Here is a 19,446-nt window from a genome sequence, read left to right on the forward strand (position 1 = left end):
TAGCTGTTCTGGGGCTCTGTCACTTAAAGAAAACAAGTTGGACCTGGCCACGCCCACCAATCCCCCGCTTAGTCTGCTTTAAGCCGAGAAGCTCCGCTATCTGAGTGGGGCTCAGAGTAGAGCTGCTCCTCCTCCAGCAGCAGCACGCTAACTCATAAGAGGTGATTCTATTCTATGTTCCCTGTTTGTGACATCACAAACAGTGACTTTTTGAAATTGCATGTTTTAGGCACATAATACCTAAAACTAAACACAAATAAATCAAATGGACAGGCTTTTTTCATGTTTGGAGTGTTTGTATAGGCAGTGGAGACCCACACGGCAGCAAAAAAGGATGCAGAATGCTAGTTTCATATAATTTGTCCATTTTAAAGTCATTCTTTTTTCCTTCTCTCTTACTTATTTACACATTTCCGAGTGACTGAGTGTGTTTTCCACTTTTAGTCTCATTAAGCACATTTATTTACACATGACAGATAAAGTTGTGAACTTGAACTTGCAAAACTGTCAGAGGAGTGTAAAGGTTTAAAAAAAAAGTTCCATGAACTGCTGTGAAAATTATAAATTTGGAGCTTTATTATGATGGCAACAAAACACTTGGGCCAAACAATATGAGTTTAAATACACACTAAAGTGAATCAGAGTTGTCTGACCACCAGAAAAACGTACACAAACACACACATGTGCACAACCATCTGCCAACTTAAAAATACACTATTTCATTTGTGTTAGATGTGCTACTCTCTACAGACTCCTGAGGGAAATAGCTTTCTTATTTACAGCTAATCCTATAACATAGGCACCTGCTAACTGTATCAGCCTGCTATTTAGCAGGTGTTCTGCACAGTGTGGCCTTTTTTAAACAGCTGCCTGGTGAGCGAAGCACTGTGAGAGCTTTAAGATTCAACGCAAACAGTGAAGCTACAGCTGAACAACTAAACTTACTTCAGAGGTTCATAAATCTAAGGAGAGCAGCAGAAACAAATGTTTATTTCCTGTAGATCCATCACTAATTGTAAAGTCTGACATTGAACATCTGTTTTTAACTGGCTCTTATAAAAATGTATAGATTAAAACCGCTTTAAGCTCAAGCTTCAAATCCTGCTTTGAGTGCTGGAGACAATATACTAAATGTCAGAAAGCTGTTAAGAGTCACACAGTAGGTTGAAAAGCCTCCATAGGCTAATTTACAGTGCAGAATGTGTAGCTATAGGGTAGGGGTCCACACTGAATCACTCAGTAGTATCAGCTTGCGTTCACAGAGCTGTCCCCTGGATGAGATGCATTATGGGACATGGAGCATGCGGGATAATCGCCTTGGAGCATTTCATTACATAACAGAATAAGCTGGTAAACTACAATCCAAACAGGATGTGAAAAATGTGTTTAAAGCCTGCACAGACTGTACTCGAGCCACCCAAACATCAGCTGATCAGATAGAACGCACACTGAGCCAAAACCAAAATGGAAGTAGAGTTCTAGCTTGGGGGGGGGGGGGGGGGGGGGGGTTAAAATCCAGTAACAAGAAGAAAAAGAAAATCCTCCTGTGTTCCAAACGAGCTACAAAGATCAGAGCTCGCCTATTGGCTGGCATCCCGAGTGTGTGCGGCGGAGCAGGGAATAAGTGCGGCCAGCGCGCCACATACAAAACAATGAGTTATGTAATGCGGACGCCCACGCTGAGGGGAGAGGGCAGCATGGTTTCATACAACAGGCTCACACGGTAGTGCAAACCCATAAAGACAGCTTCACGTCCACGCTGCTCCCCTTATGTTCTCACGCCTGCTCTGATCATGTATGCAGAGATTCCATCATTTCTGTGTTTAATGTGTTTGAGGACTACAACCCGGATCTGCGTGTATCTGCCTCCCCCTGCAGCTCAGCAACCAGGGAGGAGGATCTGGTGGTGGAGCTCGCCTTTCATCAGATTCCTCTACATGCACTCCCTCCTTTCTCCTTCCTGTGCTCCCCTCTTTCACTCTCCTCCATTATTCTCTGCGATTTACTATTACCCTCTTGTTGTTATTCCTGTATTAAGGCCAGCAGATGGGAACGGTGCCTGGTCAACTCCACCCGTCGGTTTCAGGAGATGACTTCCTGCTAAAACTAGAGGACTTTGCAGGTTTGTCTCAGCGTCTAAGGATAGTTATGAAGGCGTTAGAGTTGGGGTTCTCTGATGTGTGACGTAGATTCTTCTGGAAGATGGGGGGAAGGGGAAAAGAAGGCTGGCTGCTGAGTTAGCCAATCAGAGGGGAGAAACGATGAGGGACAGGGAGGGAGAATGAAAGGGAGTTGGCATACAAGAGGAAGGGAAGGAGTCAGAGGAGGGAGGGTAAGTGAGGAGGAGAGTGGTATGTGATAGTCTCCACCCCCTCGTGTGCACCACTGTGAGCACCCATCTCACTGCCTGAAACCAGCTTGCCTCCAAATCCGCTTACAATTAGACCACTATCTGTCCGTCGCATGGCACACTATTTGGATTCTTCTTGTCAACGAATCACACGAGTCTTAGACATTAAGAAACTCAAATACCATCACACTGATTAAAGCGAACAATGTCTCCAAGCTCTCCTGATGGCATTTTGAAAACGAAAGATCAATCAGCAGAAAAAAAATAACAAACAAATGCTTCTGGCGGGTGTGACACATCGAGCGTGCGTCTCCGTGAGCAGCGCTTTGCAGGAAAAGTGAAACGGAGTAAAGAGAGATCAGAGTCTCTCTCCACGACAGCTTATATGCAAAAACACGGTCCTCAGCTGTGAGGCTGCATGGGAGAATTCCCAGTTCATCAAAGATGCACATCAAACGCTGGCCTTGAGGCTGTACGTGTGTGTGTGTGTGTGTGTGTACGTGTGTGTTTCATGCAGGGGAAGACATCTCATTTACCACTTTTACAGGGATCTTAATTTTCTGAGAGAAAAGATGATAGCACACCCGCCTCCTGAGTGTTTAAAATCCCGGGGGGGGGGGGGGGGGGGGGGGGCATCAAAGAGCTGAAGGCAGATAGAGGAGATGAAAAAAAATCAGTGGACTTGCGGTGTAATGAGAAAAACCTGAAAACAGGCCACATGACCTTGACGATAGAGGACACACACTGTGTGTGTGTGTGTGTGTGTGTGTGTGTGTGTGTGTGTGTGTGTGTGTGTGTGTGTGTGTGTGTGTGTGTGTGTGTGTGTGTGTAGCAGACATCACCCAGACAAGAAGACAACCCCTAAACTTTAGCAGGTGGACCTGCTGAGTCATTTTATTAGTCATGATGGCAACATTGAGTGGATAAATTCAAGGCCAGAGGACTGGCTTGAACCTGCTGCCTTTCACACCGGAGCTATAGCTGCTTCCTTATGTAATATAACCTTAGGCTCCGCTTCACACAATGTGTTCTTTAGAAGAATGAGCTGGACTAGAATCACAGAAGGGGTTAAACTGTAACCCTCCCCCTGTCTTTATGGGTGACCCTGCAAGGAAAGTTGACCATTGAGCAGGATTGATGGTTTATTCCTTGTGGCAGGGGTGAGGTGGTGCTCACTCCTCACCCCTGCCACAAGGACCTCAAGGGATAAACCATCAATCCTGCTCAATGGTCAGCTTTTCTCGCGGGGTCATACCCATTAGGACAGAGGTAGGGTTAAAACTGCTTTCAGCAAAAACAATGGTTAACTTTTTCTTCATCAAAACAGATTTTGGAATAATTAAAAATTATTTTAATTTTTAAATTATTACATTTACAAGATAGAAATCTAGACGGACGGTAGCTGAAGCAAAAATGATTTTGCTCTGAATATTGGTCTAGCCACGCTCCCAAGGTGCTCCAGTAGGTCTACCATTGGCCTGAGCAGCATTGTGTTAAGCCAATCACAGCCCTTCACTGGTTTGGTGGGCTACCTGCCTAAATTAGTTTAAACAATTATTGCACACTTTGTCCTATACTTAATTTCGCTTCTCAAATATCACTGTGTGTCTCCTAATTTTTTTTATTGTAACAACTAACAATTTATACAAGAAAATCAGGAAGATTAACAAGGCTGCTCAAACTCTTGCATCTCCATCCATCCATCCATCCATCCATCCACCCACCCACCCACCCACCCATCCATCTATCCATCCATCCATCCATCCATCCATCCATCCATCCATCCATCCACCCACCCACCCATCCATCTATCCATCCATCCATCCATCCATCCATCCACCCACCCACCCACCCACCCATCCATCTATCCATCCATCCATCCATCCATCCATCCACCCACCCACCCACCCACCCATCCATCCATCCATCCATCCATCCATCCACCCACCCACCCACCCACCCATCCATCCATCCATCCATCCATCCATCCATTTAAACAAAACAAACGAGCAAGTAATGGGTTTGAACATCCACACTAGATTTTGATAATTTTGTTTTTGGTACAACAAAAGTTCAACAAGGCCCATCACCTTTCTTAAAGCAAAAGTAAGCCCTAACATGTTTATCTGTAGATCAGTGAAATCTGTGCAGTGCTGGAAAGTGGGGTGACGGTTGCACAGGAATTAAGTGCTCGCCCCGTAATCGGAAGGTTGCAGGTTCAAGCCCCACTCGGTCCGTTGCCATCGTTGTGTCCCTGGGCAAGACACTTATCCCACCTTGCCTGCTGGTGGTGGTCGGAGGGACTGGTGGCTGCTGTGCTCGGCAGCCTCACCTCTGTCAGTGTGCCCCAGGGCAGCTGTGGCTACAATGTAGCTCATCCCCATCAGTGTGTAAATGTGTGTGTGAAAGGGTGAATGACTGCGTTGTAAAGCGCCTTGGGGTTTCCAGGACTCTAGATGGCGCTATACCAAATACAGGCCGTTTACCATTATGTTCTTCTGATGACCAGCAAAGATCTATAGTCAATGAGACTAATGAGATCAATACTAAGAAGTACATCCTACCCTGAAAAAGTAGAAACCATCTGAAGCTGCCGTTACTGTCAAAGTGTAAGTCCATCACTTTAAAAGAATAAAATTGGAAATTTAGACATAAGCGGTTCTTAATCAGATGTCTAATAAAAAGAAGCAGAAGGCGTATCAATGGGTCTTCAGAGACTCCGTCTTATTCTTCCCTGTGGGCTTTAAAATGTGAGCAGCGACTCTCACCAAAGAGAAGATTAAAAGGTTTAATTAGAAGTGAATAAATGCGACACAGAGGTTGAGAGGGAAACTCCTCTCTTCATCACATCCCACAGACAGACACGTTTTTCAAAAGCACTTCACATCTACCAGCACAGACCATCACCAAGAGCTGTACAGACAAGACGTTTATCAAATCAATAAAGGAAATGCGAATAGGACCTAATGATCATACACCACACATTTAAAGCATGAGAAACTGACTGATTTTAGTGTTTCAGGCTAAAAATACAATTGAGATAGTTTTATGTGTCAAAGAAGATTGCCTGTTTACAGAAAAGGACCGAAACAAACAACTTTCCTGGACACATTACCCCCCTTCCCGCTTCTTTTTTAGAACAGCAGGGGAGGCAGCCCAGTTTAGAAGAGGTGAAGCATAAAAGAGAGCAAAATGTCCTGTCCTCCTGACCTGGGCAGCACCTCCACAGCCTGCACCGACTGAGCGCCAACGCCACACAGAAACAAGAGGCGGCTCAGTGTTGTGATGCAGAAATCTTATTTTAAGTAACAACAAATAGTTTTTTAAACTTCAAGCTAGGGCTGGGCGATACGGACCAAAACTTATATCTCGATATTTTTCCTCCAGTAAAATATTTACAAGTTAACTCAATTATAAACATAAATCAGTAGATTAAATGCATAAAAATTTATTGACTCTTGTCAAACTTTAACCTTAGTGCCTATTCTCTACCAGTTTGAGCTTTAGAAACACTGGTACAGCAGTCTGTTAAAACACACACACACACACACACACACCCACGCCCACACCCACCCACACGCACGCGCACACGCACGCGCGCGCGCGCACACACACACATATTTGAGAGCTAGAGGTGTATCAAATGTCCCACAGGCACTTGTTAATTATATATTTACAATTAATGTAAAATAATTTTTAATTCATCTAGAGGTGGGCCATATTGTTTATTTCTTGTCCAGAGAAAAAAGTCTATCATGTTAAGCTAAATTTATGATGACGTAATTGCATCTACTGAAGATCACATGGGTCGTCGTGCACCGTGGAGTTATTAGTAATCAGGGCAAACATGGCTGGAATCTAACAGCATTGGCTCATGTCAGCGATTATACTGTAATGACTCAGAGTCTCTGGTCACTCTTTTATGAGTATTATTTTCGGGCTACTGTCGCCGTAACCCACGCCTTACAAACTCTTAACTTTTTTCAACAGAATCATTCGCAATGGAGTATTTACTAGCATAGCAAACCAGAGCGGAAAAAAACGGAACCGGAACAACATTTCTCACCCGTTGAGCTCACCTTCAAATAAAACGTTTACCCTACAGTTTAATATTTAAACCCTTACAATACGTTAGAGGTAATTTGGCCACTCTGGCTATCCATAGATGTTTCCCATTACACAGGGGAGGGAGAGGTTTGACTCTAGTGATGGGAATTCAGGCTTTTTTTAGAGAGCTGGTTCTTTTGGCTCAGCTCACCAAAAAGAGCCGGCTCTTTCGGCTCACAAGTGGCTCCTCAAATTTTCTGTTGCGTAGAGTCCATTTATAACCAAAATAATGCAAAACTATACGTAAAATGATTTACTAATCTAAAAAATGCAATATATCAAATATTAATCTGTTCTATGGATTTAATAACTGATCACTTTGAGAAATCTCCACTTTCCGACTGCTGGCGCTCATTTTCTCACCGCCTTCGTCGCATTCTCCTCCCTCTCTCTCTCTCTCTCTCTCTCTCTCTCTCTCTCTCTCTCTCTCTCTCTCTCTCTCTCTCTCTCTGTCGCCTTTTTCCTCCTCCTCATTCCCTCTCGTCTCCCTCCACCCGCACGTGCTCTGCTGTAGGGCTGCAACAACAAATCGATAAATTCGATGAAAATCGATTACTAAAAGCGTTGGCAACGAATTGCGTCATCGATTCGTTGTGTCGCACAACTCTTCCAAAAGCGCCCCCCCCCCCCCCCCCCCCCCCCCCCTTCCCGCCCGCCGTTGCGCGCAGACCAGAGCAAGTCAGATCAGCGTGAGGGAGAGCCGGCAGATCAGCGCGAGGGAGAGCCGCAGATCAGCGGGAGGGAGAGCCGGCAGATCAGCGCGAGGGAGAGCCGGCAGACTTGCGCTGCTGCGAACCGGTTCCGCATTGTTGCACAGCGATCCAGGCAGCTGCTTCCAGCGCACGGTCCATTCTCAAAGTGGCGCAACCAAAAAACTATAATTAGCACACGATCGTTCATGTCCGCACATGTTCTCTATTTTCTGTCTTATTTGTGCCTGAAGCGCGCTACTGCGGAGCTCATCACCTGTGCTGTGGTGATGTCACCTCACGCAGCATCGAAAACGCGCTCTCCGCTTTATGGTCAGGAGATCCCTTTGATCTGCTCAAAAGTAACTGATGAGGTGAAAAGGTAAGAATCCAGGCAGCAGTTTTTCTGGAGAATTAAGAGGAGATGCAGGAAGATGAGAGACAGACAGGACAGGAAAATAGTTCAATAAAAACAAGAAAACAAAACAAAGTGTTGAAAAGTAAAATGTAGGTAGATTTATCTCCACTACACGTTTTTACCAGTAAAAAACAACAAGTTATACACATGTCATATTTATACATCTGATACAATTCAGATCACCTTCAAAACTCAGTCACACACCCAGGGCCGTTTCAAGACATTTTGGGGGCCAAGGCAAAATGCCCCCCCCCCCCCCCAATAACTGGGCTCCCCAGAAGCCTCTGTGTAATTCATGCCCTCTCCAGTAGTGTTAGTTATACAGTGTTTATAAAAGCCCCTCAGACATTACTGACATGTTCTAATATTATCAGATGAAAAACTAAATTATCAGACATGCTGTCTCATCTGCTTCTTTTATAAACTTGCAAAAAGTAACAAAAGCATTTGAAAGCCACTATTTGTGGATTCTCTGAAAGTTTCCATGGAGTGTGTGACAACTTATTTTTTCATTGATCCTATCGTCTAATCTCACAGCTGAAACAAGCATCCTTAATAATCTGTGCACAGGAAGCTTACCGATGCTGTAGTAAAACAAAAGGTATAATAATTTATTATTAATAAAACCTTGTTGCAGCACTAAAGCAGAAAAATTAGATTTTGCATTAAATATGCAAAATATTTACATATGAATTGTTTTAGAGCCCTTTAATTGGCAGAATCTGATATTAATTTAGTTCTTACAAAAAATGGGTCCCAACATGGTTTGTGTGGCGTTGCCATAGTGTGACGTCATAGGCACAGATCCCTGTCCTCTTGTTTGGAAATGGAAATATGATCACCCTACATTAAACAAACTGTCCACCCGGGCTTTTGCTCTGCACAGAGACGCTTCGCTGCCTACGACTGAACGTCAGTTGAGAGTCAGTCGTAGGCAAGAAGAGAGGGCCTCAAGTTAAGACCCTTTCCTCATTGGTCAGTCCACACAAGGTGGGTCAAAGGTTACTCTGGGCGGGTTACGTGTTTTCAGGCATTCAAGTATTGAGTATATTTACTGCATATTACAGTAAAATATTCTGTATGTGACCACATTATGGTGATCCTTGGGTCGTGATGATGGAGCCCTTGAATATTGTTGCCCAGGGTACAACAAAATGTTAATCTGGCCCTGGTTCCGCCGTCACATTCCCGCAGAAACTGGTTGATCACACCGGGGCCAGACTACCAGCATGTGGCTTTACAACCACAATGTCCTCAGAAGCAAAAACGCTTTTAAAAGGGAGGGAGGAGTCCTAACTGTTGCTGCAGGCATGTTGTGTGAGAGTGCAGTTATATACTGGTTAATATATTTTTGGGTTCAGTTGCTTTCATGTGGCCTAATGTGAGTCTATTTGGGACCATTGGAATGATCAGCAGCATTTCTTGATGTGACTTTATGGCAGTTGCCCAGGGCATCATCGCAAGGAGGATGGCATTCATTTACTTTTGTTTTATTTGGTATTTTTTCAGTCAGTTTTGGAAATAGTGATCAATTTTGATTAATTCACGGCCTATGTTTAATTACATTTAAAATAAATGTTAACAGATGAGATCAAACAAAACAGATGAGAATTGCCCTTAAGCTGTTTAACTTGGACCAAGCATTTTAGGTCACAGATAGATGTAGCTTAGGGTCTCTGTCTATACACCTTATAAGACAATTTAGGTGATGGCATGTTGTTTTTCTGCTATTGAACTGTTTTCTAATAATGTTGTGTTAAATAAAGTGAAGGAAGGAGAGAAATAACGTTTCCCTAGCAGTTTTTAAAAATTTCCCCATGTAATCCGATTAATCGATTAATCGTGTCGAGACCCCATCCGATTAATCGATTATCCAAATAATCGTTTGTTGCAGCCCTACTCTGCTGTGTGCCTGAGTCTGATCCTCCCTCTTCCCCGCCCTTACTGCTCTGTGTGTGGACAGTCTGGACACGCAGTTACACATGTTGACCAATCACCTGTAGCTTTCACCAAAGCAAGAGGGGAGGGGGGAGGGAAGGGGACGGCTCCCAATGACGAGCCGGCTCCCGTCTTTCACTTCAAAGAGCCGGCTCTTAGAGCCGGTTCGTTCGCGACAGACACATCGCTATTTGACTCGTCTCTCTGCACAAGCAGGATGGAAAAACAGAACACGTTGGCAATGAATGTTCACAAATAATTAAAAACCAGGACGCCAAATGCAAAGTTTAGAGCAGCACATTTACCCAGAGGCACTCAGATTAAGCAAACTTGTGAGAATAGACGTAATAACCTCTTAGAGATGAAGCAACATGTCGCTAGCATATCAGCTAATCGCTAACATAGCAGTTTGACCAGTTATATCGATATAAAGTCATCTTGTATCTTGCTTAAAAATTACATTGATATTTAAATATCAATATATCGTCTGGCCCTACTTCAAGCTAGAGTTTTAACATTGATCTCAGTGATTGTTGGGATAGAAACTTGACTTGTTTTATATTTGACTCCACTTTGATTACCCAAAACCACACTTGATAGTTTTGTGGAGTGGGCAGGTGTTCTAAGGTGCGCTCTTTACCTGCTTTATGACTGTTAGCTGTAATGCTAGTGGTTAGCATTTTCAGTTCGCCCCTTGTTATTAAAAAGCACAAGAAGAAGAAAAAAAATAAGTTTATTTTTTCTGTTGGCATCATGGTAAAGCCTGGAAGTAAAAGTAAGAGAGTAATGTCTTTGGAGGCAAAGCAAAGAACCAAAACCAGAGAAAATTAGAGCAGCCCATAGTTTGAGGTAGCTGAAGGAGGCCACGAAATCACTAGCTGATGGTGACCTGGCTTTGTTCCTACTGAACTTGTAAGGAATATTATTGTTTGTCCAACAGTGCGAATCTTTTTACTTTTTAGTTTATTTTAGTATTAGATGGATCGTGCTGGTGTTAGCTCGTTGTTAGCACAAGCTACAGCAGGGTAGTTTATGAAAGTTGTTATTCCACTTTTAGCCAGTAGGGGGAGAAGGAGGAAACTACTCACTGTTACTTTAGTTCACTGTAGTCTCCATTTGTGTCTTAGTTCTTATTTTTACAGAAGATAAAATATGTCATTTATTTTCTGTAAAAGCAGACTTTTGACCTTTGCAACCATTTCTTTCTGCATTGCAGCTCAGTTAATTGTCAGCTCCAGAAAGTATAATAAAAGCCTAAGAGGTTACCAAGGCTGACCCACAACGACTATGTGTGTGATCCTTATGTCACATCATTTGTCGGTTGTACCAAAAACTATTTAACTTCAGTAATTTTGGATTGTTTCTGTATAAGAGCAGCTAAATATAACCGTTACAATCGTTTTAATTTAAGATGCACTAACATAAGTAGGGAAGGGAGTGGTGATACAGACCCACTGGTATTAATCTCCTTTGATTGTGCCACAAATAATGGTCTTCAAACACAAGGCGCTGGGTGTAATTAAGCCAATGTGAAACGGCAAATTAATTGATCATGAAATTACATGTGCGACTTTATATTGTTATCTGTTCCATCAAACGTAATGTGTGCCTTGATGGTGCACCCTGCCTTTGGGAGAAATGAGAAAACACTTTATGAATTAAACACATTCAGAAATAAACTAGAGACGTGGTGTTTCAGAATAAATCGAGCTGATGCTTATCAATGTTTCCCTCGTCTATCACCAGCCCTAATCCTAAGCCTAATTATACTTCTCCGTCCGAGTCGGGACGGACACACGAAACGCCATTATCCGTCCGATATCTAGTGGCAGACACAGAGAAGCTTGAGGAATACCTCGCGGAAAAACTCTAAAAATATGAACGTTTTAATCCCCCGTGACTGCAGGAGGGACAAAATATGCAGCAAACATTTTCTTTGTGGACAGAAATAAAGGGAAACGTGGGTTTAGAGGTGGCGAGCGCATGAAGAGGTGGAGGAGGATGGGTGACAAATTTGTTCGTGTTAAAAAGTCTATTAAATACAATATAAACACACCATCTTGGACTGGATACATGACAGGATACCACAGAACAGCGCTACGCCCTCTGCTGTCCTGGCGGGGAACTGCTTTGCTACACTCCCCAGGAGACAAAGAAGTATCTCCGTGTGTGCGTGTCTCTCCCACATGGAGCTGACGGAGAAGTATAAATTAGGCTTTACTGTGGCTTTACCATAAGGTAAACAAAAGGTGGACGTGAGCTGTGTTGCTTTTGGAGCCTCTGAACCACTCTATTTTATTAATTTGCTGTGTGTCCTCATAATCTTGTGCCACACACAGACACACACTGAACAGCAGCTCTGAAACGGCAGCTCCGTGCTACAGACAGAAGTTTACTCAGCATCCAGCATGAAAGTGAATCGCGCATGCGGGAACCCCCCCCCCCCCCCCGCTGGCTCATTTCCTCGCAGATCGGAGGCGGTAGGCATAATTTCAGCCAGCCAATCAGTCCGTAGTGTTGCCTCGGTTCCAGTCTGACCGCTGGGGAGAAGGTGTGAGAAAAAGACTCATCTCGGCACCGAAAACGCAAACTCTATTAAATTCAATTCAAGTTTATTTATACAGCGCCAAATCACGACAAGAGTCGTCTCAAGGCCCTTCACATAGTAAACATTCAGAAAACAAATCAGACCTGTGTGTGAAACCAAATTCTGGTGCCGTTCGATACCTTTTGGGGTCATGCTGAGCCGATGCTATTGTGTAAGCGCCTAAAGTTTGTGCCATCTCTTCGAACAATGGGCGACATTGATTATAAGTTTATTAACATTAGATCAAAATAACTAACTCAATTTCTAAATATAACTTGATCAGTTTAATCCCTGGCATGAAAGGAGATGTGTTGCATATGTATTTCAAAGGGCTCCACCAATATGAGCCAACAGAGGTGTCTTTTCTGATTTAGTTATCAGTATAAATAAAACATTGTTTCCATTCTACACAATCCACTGTAACATAAAACTTTATTTTGATAAATGGCAGCATGACGTCTCCCAGCGGTCCATACCCGATAATATGCATAATAATAACCAACATTACTGCCTGCACCAATCAATAGACCTGCAAGTCAATCCATCTTTAATATTGACAACAATGAAGCTTCCTTTTCACAAACTAGACCCCAGCAACTGTACAGCAGCAGGACAGTAATAATTTTCTCTTTAATCAACAAATAGGGAAACAAATCATTGGCAGGTCAGGGCTGTGTAAATGTCTATTGGTGTTACTGCACTATAATTAGTGCATCTGTGCTTCAGTAACAGCTAAATAAGTCACCAACATGCGCATAGCTTTCTCATAAAAGCAACATTCTTAGCAGTTCATGATCAGGTTTTGTTAGAACTTTTTATATGTATCGTGTAAAAAATGAAATCTGAAACCACCGGTAATTGAGTTGGGTTTGTTTTCAGAACACAAGCTATCCTCTGTAAAAAAGCGACCCTCCTTCGTCTGTCAGGGTCTCATTGTTTAGTCTGCAATGGAGGTCAGAGACAACTAAACACACTAGATGGGGTCCAACTGCACTACTCTCAGGTGTGACTAGGAGGTGTTTGCTTATAAAGTTCATAAATCTTTTAGAAAAGTCTGGTGAGTCATGAGGGTCTGTGAGTACGGGTATATGAAGCTGAGATGTGTGTGTTTGCACAGACACGGCAAGGACAAACAGCACACTGCTGGCATTACACGGTTACATTGGAGGACTGAGGGAATGAGAATATGCGTGTGCACGTGTGCAATAGAAACAGGCCAGTAGAAATAACTCACAAAGGGGCCCCCTCAGCTGTGTCGGCAAACAGGAAACTGAAGTTCAGTCTCACAGTTTCTCGTGGCTCCATCTGTTTCTCTAGGTCTCTCACACACACACACATACACACACACACACACACACACACACACACACACACACACACACACACGCACGCACACACACGCACACACACACGCACGCACACACACGCACACACACACACACACACACAGTTTTCCTGCTAGCTAAAACCGACCTGAAGCATCTGAGCTGCCACCGTTCTTTTTCTGCACGTAAAACCCGAACAATTGAATCCTTCCTTTTCTTTACAGCCCACTTTCTGCCGCTCTGATCCCAGGGTGAGCCTCTCGGCTAGACCAGACAGGAGTTGGTGTAGTTGTGATGCTTAAGGTGTTCCTGCAGACCTCCTGTGTATGCATGCATGTTTATTCACCCCCCCACTTGCCCTGTTTGTCTAATGAGGTCCCAGCGTACCTTTAATTAGAGACAATCTGCTTCTTTTAGCGTATTGATAAATAACTCAATGTAAATTAGAACTTCTTGTATTTTTCTGTCAATAATAATAACTGTTTAGAGCTGAACTAAGCTGTCTAAAAATGTCTTATTTTTTGCTATTTACAACAACTGATTACTGGAAAATGTTTTAATTAATTCAACATTTCTTGGACAGTGTTGATCAGAGGAGATACGTGTTTAAGACATGCTGGAAGAAATTTAATCTGCCATTAAACCGGGTCAAAGTTACAGAGCGATAACTGAGAAACTCATTTTGTGTATCAAAGCCATATTTAGCAGAAAGAGTTAGCTGAGATCAGAAACATAATAATCTCCATTATAACTAGAGACTAGATGTAGGGCTGCTCAATTAATCGAATTTTAATCACGATTACGATCTGAGTTTTGAACGATTATAAAAAACAAAACAAGCCGATTATTTGCTCCTCCCGCCTGCGCTGCCCCGAGTTGCAAATGAAGCGCTCCTCCCACAGTGTTGCCAACTTTGTGACTTTGACGCTATTTCTAGCAGCTTTTCAGACCCCCTTCTTGACTTTTTAAATCTTAAAAGTACCTAGCGAACACCTCAGAAACATCTCTGGTAACCATTAGCTACTTTCTGGATAACTGTCGTCGACATTTCCTGCAGGTTAGCTAAACACTCCGCCTGCTCTCCGGACCGTTCTTCAGGACATTAGGAAAGGGAATGATGTAGTGATGTGTCAGTCGCTAAAGAAACAGCTCTCGGAGCCGGCTCCCTGTTGGATTAACCAGAGTGAGTGACACACACCGCACCTGCGGGCTCCTGAGCCACTAAAACGGCTAAATGTGCGCTGCAGCGTGCTAAACACATGTGCAGCTTGCCCCGATTGCTGTGAGACCGGGTTGGGGGGTGGGGGGTGCAGCTGTGGTTGGGACAATTATTACATTAACTGATGGACTTGTAAATACATAGTTTATAAATAAGGTAGAAATAAGTTCCTCACACTGATAACTAATAACTAGTCTCTCTGAGGACACAGTGCTAGTGTACTCTCCTACAGCACCTTGACACGACTCAATAAATGTTATGCAGCATTTTGTGAACATCAATTTATTTGCATGTATTTGTTATAAATGCCACTGTATAATTCTTGCTGTCAGTATTTGCAAGATATTGGTATTTGGGTCTGTACTGGTTAGACTTACATGAGTTAAACCAAGGTCTATAGCCCTTGGGTCATAAACTATGAGCTATAAGTATATTGGTCTTTTTATCCTGGGAATCAGGAGTTCTTTTAGTGATCATCTTGTTTCTTATTTTTGTCCTGATTGTGCCCTGAGCAATTTTATGACTGAATAAAAACAAATAAAATCAACATAAATTGAAAAATCGTCCTAAATAATCGTGATCTCAATTTCAGTCACCATAATTGTGATTATTATTTTTGCCATAATCGAGCAGCCCTAACTAGATGGCACATTTATGCCAAACTCAAAGCACATAAACCAGAAACAGTCGTGTATGCGGGCATCCGTCCTCCTCCCTGCACTCTGCTGCCAATAAGCCAGAGGTTTTCATTACCTGGTCCAAACCTCTCAACAAACAACATCCTGCTTGTTGGATCCAACAAACAAATCTGCTCCCCAGCTGACTGGCTGTGGTTGCTGCAGCAGACCTGCGAGCTCACCTCTCTGTACTACAGAAGCCATCTTTCAGTCAACTCTGCACTAGTTTTGGCTTGTTGGCTATTTGTCTCTTTGTCTTCTCTCATGTGAGTCCTCCCCTCCTCAGCCCTCCTAGGTGTGCCTGAGTAGCCTATAGGGAGGCCTCAGGAGCAGCTGCAGCATCCCTGTGCTACTTATTAGTTTTCTACCGGCACCTGGCTTCCACTTTCAGCTCAGGTAGTCCAGACCACCTGGCTGCCGCTAATTTTCCCACTAAAAAGTGTTTTAGTTCAACAAAAGCTAATGATTCATACTCACACGCAGCAGCAGCAAGGAACCAAGCGGAGCCTCCTCAGGTTTATCAAGTTATAGTCATCAAACCTGAACTATGCATAATTTCACATTCTCACAGTAAGCCTGCTTCTGGATGGAAATATAGCAGCAGGCAAGCCTGGCTGAGTGGTATTCAGCCTGCACAACCAAGCCCAGCGAGACGTTTACCCATACAGGAAGACAACATCAGATACACAAATTACAATCATAGTTAAAAACAAGCTACTGACCTTTGGCTATCTGTTCTGTGACCTGAAAAAAAGGAAAGAAATATAGATTTTTGTAAATGTCTTGCAATAACACCAAAAATATCCGAGTAATTGAAGCGTGCACAGTGAAGCCTATTTTCAGATTTGTTTTCTGATGTTCTGGCTCAATATGCATGTGTGAAATCTTATGAAGCTGCAAAAATGATGCATGCAAAGTGTGCAGATGAGTAAAATAAAGCCAAAAAACAACATATTAAAATAACATTAATTCATTAATGTTTAATTAGAGACCATTAGACAGGTTTAGGTAATTCCCATAAAAATGTAAATTTAAACACAAAATTAGATCATATTAAACTGAATATTTCAATAATAAAAACATTTAAATTATTTCTAAAACTTTAAATAATAATTTTAAAAAATTGCTAGTGTTTTACTAAATTCAAACTGACCCAATCATTTGCAGATTAAAGACAAGTGGAGGTAAAACGCTCTAGCATGATCCTGCAGACTAATAATATGTCCTAATGACTGCTGTAATGACTTCCTGCCCCCTTTAACGAGAAGAAATATTCACAATAAACAAACAAACAAATAACAGGAAAAGGTGCGTTCCAAAACTAAAGACTCTTTACAATTTTACCTTTTTCTGTGCAGCTTCCTTCTTTTTCTTCTCTTCTTGTTTTTTCCTTTTCTTTTCTTCCATGAAACGGTTTTCTTCTCGTGTTTTTTTTTATTTCTTTTCACAACTGAAATGCAAAATGACAAAAGGAGGATAAGTATTGATCTTTAGCACCTGCAGAGTTGATGAGTACCTCAGCAATTGAGCACCTGTGGGAAAAGGTGACTTAGCTCCATGGTGCTTTTTTCTCCTCCTTGATAAAACTCTGTGTGTGTAAGAGTTTGTAACCCTCAGTGTGTGTGTGGTGGTGGTGGTGGGGGTGGGGGGGTTAACACAACCACTCAACAATAGAGCACAGGTTTGTTTTTATCTTTTTTGGGGTTAAATAAATTGTTTTGTTGTGTTTCAGCTGTTCGTTCAGGTCCTGGTAAAGATTAAACAAGGCTTGTGGGTCTATTATTGTGGCGTCCCAGGAGACGACCCTCTCAGCCTCAAGCACACACCCAAGCAGGAAATATGAATGTGTGAGCACACTAAAGTCTCACAGTTATTGACAAAGGTGCAGGACGTATCGCGTGCCCTCAGAAAGCAGCCCTGAAAATGAAAGCAGCTCCAAGAGGGACGCACTTTAGTCCAAAGCCACCTTACAAATGTACCGTTGTTTCTATGGGGAGGCATGAGGATGGAGCTACTGGAGGCACTTCTGCTGGAAAAGTAAAAAAAAAAAAAAAAAAAAAAAAAAACCTTTTTGAGATCAATTCCCAGGAGGGATGAGTAAAACATATTTATTTGAATCTTTGAACCTCAGAATATGCCATGTTCATGAAACCATTAGCCTGTTGTCCTGCCAAAACCGTGCTGCTGCAGGCGACAGCGACGTGTGCCACTGCCTGGCAACAAGAGCTCCCGGAGGCCCTGGCAAGCAGCGAGGTGGAGATAGACAGCGCCCTTCAGTTCCAGAGCTGAAGTCACTTCTGTCCAATCGTAGAACTTGGAAAGCAAGAAGAGAGCCGACGCCGAGAACACGCTCCATGTTTCAGTACAGATGTGGTCCAGACAATAAAGAGCCGAGGGATGTTGGGATTGAGTTCAAGCTCTGTTCTGTTTCCTGTCCTCTGTGGCAAACAGAAACCAAATCAGAAACCAGATCAATTGTGTGTGCACACTCTGAATGTGTGGTGCAAGTTTGCATTTGTATGGAGGCATTAAAAGGGCAGATGCATCTTAACAGACAGGTTTCCATTGGACCAGAGTCTCAGGTGTATTTTAAGCATCAACAAGGATGCTGTAGAGACAACATAACATCATGTCACATCTTTACTACACTTATATGAAGAACAGGCAGAATTACAGATACTGCAGGTACATTTTGGAAAACATCTGAAGGAAAAATGTCAAATATCTGGGTCTGATACCAACTTCTGATTATTGTACTGCTCTGACCTGCTGGTACCATTTAATCTGAAAGAATTATGATGAACAGAATACATGTTGAGTCTGTTAGTAAGACCTTCCACTTCACAAAATCTGTTATTGGTAGCATTAATTAGCACTCAGCAATAGTGAGCTCACAGACTGAAAAATGTAGAATTTCTGGAAACGGTGCATTCACAGACTACGGTGGGAAATCAGATTTTTGTGTTTCAGATTGGCTAGTCCACCGATTTTAAATTTAGAGACACACCCACAGACTAAACCAATCTGCTGGTAATCAAAAACAGCTTTACTAGCTTAATCAGGGAATCTCTAAGTTAATGTCCACCGACAGTTTGCATAACTGCAGTCTCTTGTGGTGGAACACTATGTAACAAGAATTGTGAGTTTCTACATTTGATTTGCTACAGTCACTTAAAAATATGACAGCGGATGAAGAGAACGTAACTTTTGCAAAAACAGATAATTGAAACAAACGTTGCCTGTTGTGTTGACTGAAAGACTGTAGATATTTACTCACATAGAGGAGTTTAGCCTGGCACGCCATCCTATGTGTGTAAATATATAGTCAGGCCATCAACTAATGTGGTCATGAGGCGGGATCTACGGTTGTCTTTCAAAATGGCGATGCCCGCAATCGGACAGCACCAGGACCAATCAGAGAATCGAGCAGTTTGGGGTATTCATCACGAAGAAAATCAATCAATAGGGCACCGGTCCTTCTGACCACCACCAGCAGGCAGGGCGAGATAAGTATCTAGCCCAAGGACACGACAGCAGCATTCTCTGCCGGGAGCCAAGTTTGATCCTAAAATCCTCCACAAAACTCTGATTGTGCTGGTTTCCGGTAAACCGGCTATTAAGCATTAAGGGGCGCTAATAACCGGATTTTGGAAAACGTACATCCCTAACTAGAACATATTGTAATTAGAAGCACAGCTGATGCTTCCAGTGTGAAGTAGGGGGAACACCTTCTACAGTCATCTCAGCATTTCTTCAAATAATCCTTAATATCACAATTAAATAGGTGGGAGTCAAAAAGGTCTCAGATTATAATTAGTGAAACTTTTGTTTCTGCTACCAAACTTTATAAATATATAAAATGTGTAATGTTACTTTGGAAATGTGAAAAACGTATTCTGTTATAATTCTTTGATGAAAATCAGAAATACGCAGTATCAGTACTGGCAGGTCAGAGCAGTGCACAATCACAAACTGGTCTCAGCCCACAAAAACAGAACCGGTGCGTTTCTGCTATATTGGTTAGTAGAACAAACTGTCTCTCAGCTCAAGCATCACTGCTTTCAGTCAAGGCCAAATCCTTCAAACTAAACAAAAAAGAAAGTTGTGTTCTTTTGTTTAGCCCCATTCCAGGAGAA

General features: G+C 42.7%; 1 protein-coding gene across 1 annotated transcript in view; it reads right to left on the bottom strand.

Annotated features, from left to right (window-relative positions):
- Positions 1-19,446, bottom strand: part of tnrc6c1 (trinucleotide repeat containing adaptor 6C1) — a 61,256-nt gene that overhangs the window by 36,348 nt on the left and 5,462 nt on the right. Inside the window, exons 2-3 of the mRNA XM_070542710.1 lie at positions 16,655-16,760; positions 16,033-16,054 (exon numbers count right to left, since the gene is read on the bottom strand). Coding sequence (XP_070398811.1) covers positions 16,033-16,054; positions 16,655-16,717 — 85 coding nt within the window. The 5' untranslated portion in view covers positions 16,718-16,760. The remainder of the gene's footprint in view (positions 1-16,032; positions 16,055-16,654; positions 16,761-19,446) is intronic.

This window comes from Nothobranchius furzeri, chromosome 12, assembly GCF_043380555.1.
Source record: "Nothobranchius furzeri strain GRZ-AD chromosome 12, NfurGRZ-RIMD1, whole genome shotgun sequence".
NCBI lineage: Eukaryota > Metazoa > Chordata > Actinopteri > Cyprinodontiformes > Nothobranchiidae > Nothobranchius > Nothobranchius furzeri.